This window comes from Lynx rufus, unplaced genomic scaffold (genome assembly GCF_022079265.1).
Source record: "Lynx rufus isolate CCGP_SWC_20201006 ecotype Redwood Valley unplaced genomic scaffold, mLynRuf1.p SCAF_1, whole genome shotgun sequence".
In the NCBI taxonomy this organism is placed as follows: domain Eukaryota; kingdom Metazoa; phylum Chordata; class Mammalia; order Carnivora; family Felidae; genus Lynx; species Lynx rufus.
Window position 1 is genome coordinate 123,140,871 of NW_025814823.1, and position 12,815 is coordinate 123,153,685.

Below are 12,815 nucleotides of genomic sequence, written 5' to 3' on the forward strand. Positions count from 1 at the left end.
CCTTGGAGTTTATCTCGAGTTGTTGTATTCTGGCATTTAAAGAGGGTTACAGTTCTTAGGTTTACTCAGGGATTAAGACCTAACAGTAGGAACTGGGTTTATTACCCTATTCCTTGCCGGGATCATGAAACCCTGCTCCACCCATAAAATTGTCGGTCACCCATGTTCCTATTTGGGGGAGTGTAGTTTATATCTCTAATTTTTTTTACATTTAAAAGCAGAGAGATTTTAGTGCGATCTTGTACACAGCTGAGTAATCTCTTCCATAAAACCTCTGACAATTCAATAATGCATTGAACTGTTACTGGAAGAAATAAAATTCCTTCTATCAGGGAAATGTTAATATATCAGGAGACCTTTTTAGTGAGCTCAAAGGATTACAAGATGAATAATAATAACAACAACAATAAAAAGTTAGTAATTCTTGAGCACTTACTGTATGGCATACCTGGTCCTGTTAGGAACCTGTTAGGAACCTGTTAGGAACCTATAGGTCCTGTTAGGAACTATTCGTCCCATATTAGAGATGAGGAAATTCGCTGGCTTCTCCCAGGTCATGTGGTTAAATGGTGGGAAACCTGGATTCCAGCAGAGCACTCAAAACCAGAGCCCCTGTTCTTAAACCATCCTAGCGTATACTTTCCCACTGAGCCCACATCAGCCTCCTTTAATCCCTACCCAATTAGCCTAAATTCTCCCTTTGGGCCAATCAGAATATGTTCATCCCTCTTTCCCCCACTCATGTATGTAACAAAAAGAATATTAATTGAGTAGCTCCTAGATGTTACTCTCCTCCAGCTTATAATACAGCCATGAAAAAGGATGTTTCTGCTTTCATGGTGGCAACACTCTCTCAAATGGTTTGAAAAGACCTTTCAGATTCCCACGAGTTTTCCTTTCTTTAGACCAAATTTTCCTATTTCTTTCAACCATTTATCATAGGACACATTTTCAAGTTCTTTTTAATCCTGGTAGCCTTTCTCTTCTAAACACATTTCCGTTTGTAAATATGTCTTTTAAAATGTAACCACCAGACATGAATGCAGTAACCCACGTTTTATTTTTTTAATTTTTTTTTTTAACATTTGTTTATTTTTGAGAGACAGAGACAGAGTGTGTGCGGGGGAGGGGCAGAGAGAGAGGGAGACACAGAATCTGCTGACAGCTCAGAGCCCAATGGGGGGCTCGAACTCAAGAACCATGAGATCATGACCTGAGCTACAGCTGGACGCTTAATGGACTGAGCCACCCAGGTGCCCCTCCACATGCTGATGGGTCTCTTAAAAGCAAGACAGACCCACACCACCAAACCAAAGAGTAATTTAATTACAGTTTCCACTCTCCCAGAAATGGAAGCTTAAACCAGTCAATTTGGAAATGCCTGATAAGCACTAGTTAGGTAATCTGTCCAATAGACCCCCTCATCCCCTAAAGGAAGGTAACCTTCCAATAACCAACCAGCCTTTTTGTCTATTAGTGTAACCTCTTCGTTCCTGCTCCCCTCTGGCTGTAAATGTCTTTCATTCTGTACAGCTCCTTGGAGCTACTTTCGATCTGCTAGATTGGATGTTGCTGGATCAGAATCCATTTTTGTCCACATAAAGTCTTGAAATTGTAATCTGCCTCATGTTTGTGTTTTCATAGTCCTGGTGACGGAAGAAGAAACCAGGAGCAATCAGACCCAAGTAGGTACCTGCTGCTCCCCTCGAGCTCCAGCAACCAGACCCAAGTACCTGCTGAGCCCCTTGAGCTCGAGCAAAAAGACCCAGGTAGGTATCTGCTGAGCCCCCTGAGCTGGAGCAACCAGACCCAGGTACCTGCTGAGCCCCTTGAGTTTGAGCAAACAGACCCAGGTACCTGCTGAGCCCCTTGAGTTTGGAACTTGCTAGGCCCTTGAGCTCAAGCAATCAGACCAGGGTACCTGCTGAGCCCCTTGAGCTCCTGCAACCAGACCCAGGTACCTGCTGAGCCCCCTGAGCCCAAGCAACCAGACCCAGGTAGGTATCTGCTGAGTCCCTTGAGCTTGAGCAACCAGACCCAGGTACCTGCTGAGCCCCTTGAGTTTGAGCAAACAGACCCAGGTACCTGCTGAGCCCCTTGAGTTTGAGCAAACAGACCCCAGGTAGGTACCTGCTGAGCCCCTTGAGTTTGAGCAAACAGACCCCAGGTAGGTACCTGCTGAGCCCCTTGAGCTCGAGTAACCAGACCCAGGAAGGTACCTGCTGAGCCCCCTGAGCTCGAGCAACCAGACCCAGGTAGGTACCTGCTGAGTCCCTTGAGCTCGAGCAACCAGACCCAGGTACCTGCTGAGCCCCCTGAGCTCCAGCAACCAGACCCAGGTACCTGCTGAGCCCCCTGAGCTCCAGCAACCAGACCAGGGCACCTGCTGAACCCCTTGAGCTCCAGCAACCAGACCCAGGTACCTGCTACTCCCTTTGAGCTGGAGCAACCAGACCCAGGTACCTGCTGAGCCTCCTGAGCTCAAGCAACCAGACCACGGCACCTGCTGAGTCCCCTGAGCTCGAGTAACCAGACCCAGGAAGGTACCTGCTGAGCCCCTTGAGCTCCAGCAACCAGACCCAGGTAGGTATCTGCTGAGCCCCTGAGCTCGAGCAACCAGACCCAGGTACCTGCTGAGCCCCTAGCTTGAGCAACCAGACGCAGGTAGGAACTTGCTAGGCCCTTAAGCTCAAGCAATCAGACCAGGGTACCTGCTGAGCCCCTTGAGCTCCTGCAACCAGACCCAGGTACCTGCTGAGCCCCCTGAGCCCAAGCAACCAGACCCAGGTAGGTATCTGCTGAGTCCCTTGAGCTCGAGCAACCAGACCCAGGTAGGTATCTGCTGAGTCCCCTGAGCTCGAGCAACCAGACCAGGGCACCTGCTGAGCCCCTTGAGCTCCAGCAACCAGACCCAGGTACCCGCTACTCCCTTTGAGCTGGAGCAACCAGACCTAGGTACCTGCTGAGCCCCCTGAGCTCGAGCAACCAGACCCAGGAAGGTACCTGCTGAGCCCCCTGAGCTCCAGCAACAGGATCCTTGAGCTCGCTGCTTCTCGCTGCCTCAGGAGGTGGTCGGGACGCCCCTGTGAGATCCCAGCAGCTTTTACGTGAGAAGCTCTCAAGCGTTCCTGGAACATTCCTTCTTCCTGACTGGACCCACAAGCCGGCCGGAGTCGGACTGGGTCTGACTTCGAAACCAGGCCGGGTCCCACGGCAGACTTAGTCCGACTTCAAAACCGGAAGAAGTTCGGGGCCGGGCTGGTTCCGGCTTAGAAACCGGACCGGGTCCGACTGTGAAGGGGGACTGAGTTCGGGTTGTTCGGCGTCCGCTGTAAAAACTGCCTGGTTGCGGGGCCGGGACGGGGCGGCGGGCGGCGAGCCCTTCCGCTGGAAGGCTGCACGAGGAGCTGAAGCTCCTCAAAGACCGTCTCGCGTTACAGTGGCCTCGCGGGAGCTCTTCCGTCCGGGAGCGGCTCGTGCACCTGCGCGGTGCCCTCCAGACAAAGGCGTCCCAGCCGAGCCCTCGCCGTGAGGGAAAGGGGATATTGGTCCTCCTCTGAAGTATCTGGTGACCAGGCCGAGAACGCTGGGGCATCGTGCTCTCTCGGCGGCCGGCAGGGGCATTCTGGGAAAACTGGCCGAGGCCACCTAAAGGGTAAGCGTTTGTACCAAAGTCGGCTCTCCTATCTCTATCTGTGGTGCCTGGTCGATAGAGGAAGGTAAAATGTCCTTGCCTCTTCCTTTCCAAATTCAGATTTGCAAGAAAAAAACAAACAAACACAACAAAAACAAAAACATTTGTAACAATTAGGTCTTTGAATTGTGACTCATGAATTTGCTCTCGGGTACCATTAGTTGTTGGTCCTTTCCCAGGGACAGCTACTCCCTTCTTGTTTGTCTCATTTTGTGTCCTACCAACTTAGGTTGATAATCGTCAGATTGGGGTCCTCCAAAATATGGCTGGGCAGAAATGTAGGTTGTTGCTGTTTACCTTTTAACGGGTGAGAGAGAGAGCGAGAGAGCAGAACAGAACCATTAAAGGCGAACAACCTGTGTTTATGTATTCCTTCTTAGTGTAACCTCCAAACCTCTTCTTTCCAAACCTGTAAAATGGTCCAATTAGACATGACGATTTCTACCATTCAATGATTTAAATTCCGTTTACTGTGGCAAAGTTCTTTCATATTAAGGGTGCCCTTCAAGTGTCCTCTAGCATCATAGACAAGATGCAGGAAGCCATCTTACATCCATAACCTCTGTTAGCACGGTATTTGGTGAGCTGTTAGGCTCAGCTGGCTGAGTCACTCAGCAGACCACAGCATCCTCTAGTGGTGAGATTTAAACTTCAAGACACGCATATTCTGAATAGCACAAGAAATTAACCTAAACCTTGATTTTAGGGACAGATTTTGTGTTGGGACAGATTTTGATGTACCTGGTGCATCTCAGGCTTTTTTTTAGACCTCTGTCCAATTCTCCACTCTCTGCTGGTTCTTCATGAGAGCTCAGGATTTCAAGCTGCTTTTCTGTGTCTTTTTCATTGATTATAGATACTTTTTTCTTTTGAGGTACTTCCCTATCTCTACCTTATTTGCTGTCCGTAAGCATATAGGCCTTTTAATATGAGGATGTTACCCAAAATTCACATGGAAGAAATAGGCAAAGAATAATCCACCTGAGGTGGACAACACGAAGTGTTACATTTGGAATCCGCCCTGACTTAAAAGCCTAACTCTGCCACCTTATTTGCTTATTTGCCTATTAGTCAGGTTACTTCACTTTTCTAAGTTGACCCACAGGATAAGGATAACCTTACAGGGTTATTGTGGCTCACCTGTAAATCTGAGTCAACTACACAGAGTCCTGGCACAATAATAGATGCTCTATTAAATCCTAAGGTAACCTCAGGGAGTTATTTCAGTTGGCAAAAGGTAGTGGATAACATGTTTCTGGACTGAGAGTTTACCAACTGTTTCTTCTCATGCCAGTTAATTCTCTATGGGATTATATGATCATTTGTGTCCTGCCTGCAGTCACATTTCCTGAGCCAGTTTTCAGAATGTGAGGTAGGAAATGGGAAAGGAAAAAGCATCATGAGGGAGACTTTGTCCAAAATTTCAGGATTGCTGTGTTTCGTAAAATTTGTTCCATTCTGAGTTTGTTTCGGCCCCCTGACCCCAGTGTAATCAAATGTGCCTTTGAGGAAAAAGCATTCGGGAACAACAGGAAGTATTTAGATGCATTTTATTCAACAGTAAGGCCAGCTAGGCGTTGTCATGACCACATGGGATTTTAGCACCTTGGTTCTCAGCAAGGCCCAGATTTTTTAATGAGGACAGGGTTCTGGCGCTTCCTATAGAAGAGATTGGAAAAAAAAAAAATCAAACTTTGCTGACAAAAAAACTGACAATGGGAGAAAAACAATGAAAAAAGATCAGCTTTATTTAAAATAGAAAGGTTTCATATTTATTCCCATTTCTTTGTCTTTCAATCATTTATTCATTTACTTATTCATAAATTCATCAAATATCAATCAACGCTGTTGCTTACATACACTAAGGATACAACAGAAAGGAAAAATGTCTGTCCTCACAGAGTGTGCAGATCTACTGTGGCATTACAGGAAACCAGTGAAATCAACCTCTAAGTCATCATTGGTTCTTTTACTCCTAATATCGTTGTCCTAGCCACAAGATTTCCATCTTAGCTGCTGCCTGGCCTACTCCGGGATGCTCTAATTGGCTGATCTTTTGTCTTAGAACTCTGGGGATTAATATCTGTGGGATCTCACAAAAGGAAATCATATCTGTATCCTGATAACTGCCAGCTCTAAGCATCCTCCCCTCCAGATAAAAACCTCACTCAACTACCAACTCACTCCCAACTCACTACCTTTCCCAAACCAATTTTCTCTTCTGTCAGCTAAATGTTCTTAAATCCTCTAATTGTTCTTCATGAGATTGTTTGCAGAGCTCTCTCTCTCTCTCTTCTTAGCCATCCTTTCTTTGAATATACTGGTTTATAAAAATTCTTCTATTTCTCCGTTACTTGGGGACATCTGACTTCCATATATCTTTTTGCATGTATTTATCTGGACCTTGATGATTCTTCCTTTTAAGACCTTTTTTTTTTTAAGTTTATTTATTTATTTTGTGAGAGAGAGCATGAGCAGGGAAGGGACAGAGAGAAAGGGAGAATCTCAAGCAGGCTCCACACTGCCAGCACAGAGCCCAACAGGGGCCCAACCCACGAACTGCAAATTCATGACCTGAGCCAAAACCAAGAGTCAGATGCTAAACTGACTGAGTCACCCAGGTGCCACCTTTTTAAGAGCTTTTAATGTCTTTTTGTTCCATAATTATTATTCATGCATAACACTTAGGTCTGAGTTGTTTTAACATACACAGCACAAACTTTTAAACACACTGACTTATTTCTCTACCTGTGCTGTCCAGTAGAGAAGACACTATCCCTATTCAGCTGTTTAAATTCAAATCAGTTAAAAAATGATGTAATATTAAAAATATAGTTTCTTAGATGTACTAACCACATGTTAAGCCCTGGTGGCTAGTGGCTTCCACACTAGACAACACAGACATAGAACATTTCCATCTTGAAGAAAGTTCTACTAGAGAACGCTGATCTATAGAACAGAATTTGACAGTGCAGGCTCCCTAAGGAGACATAGAAGAGACAGAAAAAAGTCCTGACTGACTATATCTGACAAGCACATAATGAGCTAGGAGATGCAAGCACAACCCACCAACATGGGTTAGAGCTTGGCTCTAGTTAACTCTACACCATATTCATTTGGGGCTTTCAATGGGCAGTAGAGAGAAACGCAACATGGTTCATCTGAAAATATTTTACTTTAGAAGAAACCACATTTTCTCTCTAGACCTGTTTACTTATCTGAGAGATACAGGAAGAGAAGTTACATTTTTCTGGCATTTAAATATTCTTCCCATATATGAATATTTTTGAAAAAATAGAGCAAGTAAGCAGGATGGGTAGGTTTTAAAAGCTGAACGAATGATGTGTCTCAGCTCTAAGCTCATATTTTCCCAATATTTCGCTATAAATATTGGGCCTTTTGGTCTTGGCACTTGGAAAGTTTCTAAATCTCAAGGCTGTTATATTGCTTTCTCCTCGCCTTGGATGGAAATAGGATGTTTGACCTTTATGTCAACAGCCTAGATCATGAGAAAATTAACAAGTGTTTTTGAGTTCCTTTTACAAATCTTTAGTGTGGAAATAAATTCACCACAAAGCAGAACACCTAATATTTTGGTTCTAAAATTTCAGAATGATAGATCTCTCTCCCTGGGGCCCTATTTCCACAATGCTTGCTAACACTGAGAATTTTCTGAAGTGATTTAAAGCAGACCAAGAAGAGAGATCATGTTATTGGGAACTTAGACTGTGGAATAATGGAAATAATATGCAGTCGTTTGAGCTTACATCAAACCCTTTAATACTAAATCAGTTCTAAGAATAACTTAGAGTTTTCTGGACTACTTGCACAATCTCTTTTATTTGTTTTGATTGTTCTACGCCATTAACCTGGAATGCTTTTGCAGTGCTACCAAAATTCAGAGCCCTATTTAAATGACATCCTTTTCATGAATCCTTTCTTGACCCTTTCAATGAGAAGACATCTGATTCTCTCCTTCCCACCTGTAGCACTTTCCTCACACCTCATTTGATGCCGCTTTTCACAGGTTACAAGAAGCTACCTTGTTTGCCCTGATGAGTTAATTTCTCTTACTCAAAAGCACAAGGAAAGCAGAGGAAACTAGCACATTGCTGGACACATGTTAGGTGTTCAGTAGCTATGTGAAATAGAAAGTTTGTGGCAGATCTGCTTCTCTGAGTGCCTGAGTTTGATTCCCGACCTGTGATCACTTCAGAAAATGAGCTTCGTTGAGGCCGGCTCTCATCTCCATAAATAAAAGTGCTATGAAAATATATTTTTGGCCACCTAATCTATGTGATTCATATATGCGTTTTTGAGGGCTTTAGTTAACACAATCATTACCATCAGCAAGAATGATTTTTTTAAAGATTTTAATTTTAAGTAATCTCTATACCCAATAAGGGGCTCAAACTCACACCCCCAAGATCAAGAGTCACATGTGCTATCAACTGAGCTAGCCAGGTGCCCCTGATATTTTTTTAATTTAAAGATATTTTGGGTGTATTAGCTTTTTGAAAATCTAGACCATCCACTGTCTTGCTGGAAAAGCATGTTTTTTTGTCATACACATGATTTTTTAAAAACTGGTTGAGAGAACCATTCAGATACTTTCCTCCTCCATTCCACTGTCCTTTCCTTAACACGTTTATCTTATGTGATTAATTCCTTTCTCCCTTTTGTTCAGCTTTTCTCCTTATTGGAATGCCTCACTCTCCTTCTTTAGGGTCTAGAGAAAGTGTCCAAACTTTTCCAAATCCTAGCAGGCATAATTAGTTGTTTTTAATCATGTTTAAACATGTTGGCTTTTCTTCTGTATCTCACAAATTTACTTAGGCTGGTGCCTGACTTTAAAGCATAGTTGAGAGGCACCTGGGCGGCTCAGTCGGTTAAGCATCTGAGTCTTGATTTTGGCTCAGGTCATGATCCCAGGGTCATGGGATCAAGCCCTGTGTCCGGCTCCATGTTGGGTGTGGAGCCTGCTTAAGATTCTCTGTATGCCCCTCCCCAACTTGTGTGCCCATGTGTGCGTGTGCCCTCCCTCTCTTTCTCTCTCTCTCTCTCTCTCTCTCTCTCAAAAAACATGTAGTTGAAAAAGCAACGATTTGGAACCAGATCTGTCACTTCCTGCTGGTTGATTTTGAGCAGGTAATTTAAGCTCAGTCTCAATCTCTTCATGTGTATAATGGGCTTATATTATGTACCTCATAGACTCATGAATATTAAGTGCCTTGCACAATGCTTGACACAATAAATATTGTCTTTTATTGTATTACACACATAAATGTATGCATGTCTCTGGATAGAATCATACCAGATATAGAATAAGGAGAAGAGATTGAGCATTATTTTTGGAAAACTACTTGTTTTATTTCTCTTGTAAGATTAATGTTATTGATATATTGGTTGGAACTTAGGGGGATAAAATATATGAAAATGTGAAGACAACTAGCTTAAAAATACGTTTTAAAAGACACTCAAGTTCGTACTCACTTATTTTCAACACATAACAAGCATTCATTAGAATAAGTTTTTCCATCAGTCCCACAGACAGGAGCATAGATCTTGGTACATCCAGGTATTTCACTGTCACATTTAGCCTGAAAATGGAATTAAACAGAATTGTTTTCCGTCATTTTGTAGTCTTCGAGTTTATAACAAAATCTCTAAAACAGCTTTCACTTCCCTGGAGTTGATCAGCTTAAAGACAGAAGCCTGACTCCGGTGGGGGTAGTGATAATGAGTGTCCCAGAGAAAGAGTTCAGGGTTTGGAATCAGAAAGCCTGATTGTATGGACTGCCTCTGCTATTTACAAGTTGTGAGATATTGGCAGATCTCTTGGTTCCTCTGAACCTCAGTCACATCATCTGTGCAGTGAGAAGGGTATTTTCACTTCGCCAACTATCTCATGATGGTCATGTGAGGCTTAAATGAGGTGAGTGTGATAATGTTCAGGTTTATATTGACTGCGGGCGCTGGTTCCTCTCAGGTCAGCCACACCATGGGCATGTCTTCCTTGCCCACTGTGGCCCAGTCACACTGCCCTTCCTTCGGTCATGTGACAGACAACACCAAGTGCTTTGTCCCCTTGGAGTCCTGGCATAGCCTATTTTGTCGACATCAGCAAGAACTCAGAATTATGAAATGGCTGTCTTAGGCCATACTTGCTTTCATGTACTATTCTCTTTCAACCTCAAAACTATCCTATGAACTTTTTATTATACTCATCTTCCAGGGAAGACAGTGAAGCACATAGAGATTAAATCACCCAAGCCACATAGCTGGTAATTCCTAGATCCAGGATTCAAACCTAGTTGGTCTAGGTCCTGAGCTTTGGCTCTTAACCCCTTCACTCTACTACTTCTACCCACCAGTAGTCTTTTGCTAACACTCACTTATCCTTTATGACTCGAAATAAATTTCACTCAGTTAGGGGCACATTCTCTGATCTAACCAGTCTAGGTTCCACATGGTACCAGAACTTCTTCACAACCCTTATCATTAGTGTAATTTATTCACTCATGCCCTTTAAGTTTGTCATCTATCCCCTCACTAGATATAAATGTAATGAAAAGAGGGACACTTCCCCCTCTGGGCTTCAGATTTATTGCAATTTACCTTATAAACACAAGGAAAAAATAGGAAAGTTAGATATAGACTATTTTTCTAGAGGAAGAACGAAGTTTATTATTTTTCTTTTGTTAGTTATAAATTAGGGCTCCACCTAGGGGATTGGGAAAAGTTTATGCCAGCATGGTCAAGCTGGCCCTAAGGAGGAAGGGCTATTTGGGGCGAAGTTAAAAAGAATGCCACCCAACATCCTTGTGCTACCAGCTAGCCTCAAAATATATAAAACCCCCTCACAGCGAGGGCTGTATGACTACATGGAAACCGCCTGTGTGTCAGTGCATTTGTTCTTCAGCATAAGCCCCTGTGGGCAAACTGTTGTTACTCTCCATACTTGTTAAGCCTCGCTAGCACCACACACCTGTCCTGATTTCAGGTGAAATTGAAATTGAAACACTTGAATGTGCATTGATTGGGGCAAACAGTTCTAGCCCTAGAGATAAGAAAGTACAAAATTGTCTTTACCTGTCTTTCCAGCAAGTCAGCTCTAGTGTTGCCTATAAAACATAAATCAGACATTGTGAGGTTGGGTCCTAAATGGGAGAAGCCAGCTCTGCTCTTAATCAGAATTCTCAGCTTCCATTGAAGACTGGTGACTTCTCTGCTGGCCTCTTCTGCCCCCCTGTCCCCTCAACCTTTTCTTATTTCTGTCTTCTCTCAAGGATATCTCACTGGTGTCCAATCACTCCTTGCCTGTTGAAGCGTCAAGGAAATGAAGCACAAGTTTGATTATGATCAAAGTATCTTAGTTCAGCATTTCACAAAAGTTGACCCATTTCTTTGAAAATAGAAGTGATTTACTTACTGCTTGAAATGTATCAGGTACGGAGCAAATATCTTCTGAATGCTCACTGACATTGTCACAACTGGTTACTAGACCTTTGATCTTACAATTAGTGATGTAAGAAGTCTAAGTATCTTTAATTCAGTTTATAGATGAAGATGTGAAGAGTTTATACGACTAATTGTAAAGCAGTTACCACTAGCAGTAACCAGGTCTTGTGATAACAAAACTAACTTGGAATGACATGTAAGTCTTTTTGTAAGTAATGTTAAACATGGAACTCTTTTGATAACTCAACATCGGACCCTAAGGAACTCATTCCCTCTGTTACACTACACTGCCTATTAATCCAATTCACATTTATCCAATTCACAGATAGATGCTTAAAATTGCCATGCTGCATTCCCCGGAAAATATCAGGTCTTGCTGACATCATGTAGAGGATGGTCATTTTGGTTGAGCTCAATGAAGGGAAAAGGAGCTAACCTGATAGTATCCAAAGAAGGAAATGTTGGTGAGATTTGATTTTGATATTGACAGTTTCTGAAGTGATCTAGGTAAGGAGGTAGCTCTTCCTAGCTAAATGTCATAAGAAGCAGCAAGGCACTTACGGGCTTGAAGAAGCCCCCTGGAATAGGCCCCTGACCTTATTTCGCTAGGACCAAAAGATCTAAGACTAGAATGTAAATCTAGAAGGTAATGGGTTTAGTAATGCAACAAGTCAAACAGGTTTTACTCAAATCAGAAAAATATGCAGGCACCTACCAGATAGCCCCAACAGGGCCAAGGCACAGAGGAGGAGGATGCTTGTTACCTTCATGGCTGAAAGTTCTGTATCCAGTCAGTAGAAGATGGCATTGAACTCACCACTTCTTTTCAGAGCCCTGGGACTGGAAGGGTCATATAGACAGAGTGGCCACCCAGGCTCCACCTCCTGTCCTGTCACCAGATCTCTTGAGTTATTGATTGACTCGTGTTGATTTACTCGGTAGGATAACCTGACCCCAAGTCTCAGGAATGTCACCTGCATAGGAAAGGTGAAAGAAGTAGCAGGGGCCGGAATGTGCTTGGCCAAGACACCGTCAGAGAAGTTCTGGTGGTTAGTTGGTTCTCCCCCAACTTCCTCTGTGACTCTGGGCAGCCCTAGTGTTCTCATCTGTATGTACTCTGTAGCTCTGGGTATGTGAGCAGGTGTGGATATCCAAAAATGGGTCTCCATTCTTTCTTCCTTTCCTTCAGCTTTTCCCTTTTTCATTTTTTCTCTTTTGTTGCACTCATTCACAAAGCCCAAGGTAGCTGGCAGAGACACAGTTTAGAAATAAAGAGGGCTCACTTCCCTAAGGCGTGTGTGTGTGCTTTGGGGCTAGATTGTGCTCTCCGGATACTTAATAGCTCTGTGTTCTTGGACAGATAGTTCACTTTTGCTGGGCCTCAGTTTATTCATCTGAGACCTGAAATAATAATAGCACTTAACTCAAAGTGTTTATCTTTCATTCAAATGTATGTGTGCTGTGTCTACCATGTGTTATTAGGAGATAGTTCTTCATTGTCTCTTGTGTTTCTGCCTTTCTTATAAGGAGACGCACGCACTGCCTGTGCTTCAGACAATCTTTTCAAAAGTTTGTACAACTAATGGACTTAGAGGGTGGAATAGTGTCTCTGTCTGGAACAAAGGGGAGGTTTGTTCACCATTCATTATAATAAAGATGC

The 12,815-nt window shown here is 43.4% G+C and overlaps 1 protein-coding gene across 1 annotated transcript; it reads right to left on the reverse strand.

Moving 5' to 3' along the window:
• Positions 1-5,307: 5,307 nt before the first annotated feature.
• SPINK1 (serine peptidase inhibitor Kazal type 1) lies at positions 5,308-11,925 on the reverse strand. The gene is made up of 4 exons (XM_047102767.1): positions 11,871-11,925; positions 10,787-10,818; positions 9,188-9,294; positions 5,308-5,353 (listed from the first exon to the last, which is right to left on the reverse strand). The coding sequence occupies exons 1-4, from the start codon at positions 11,923-11,925 to the stop codon at positions 5,308-5,310; spliced, it is 240 nt and encodes a 79-aa protein (XP_046958723.1).
• Positions 11,926-12,815: the final 890 nt, after the last annotated feature.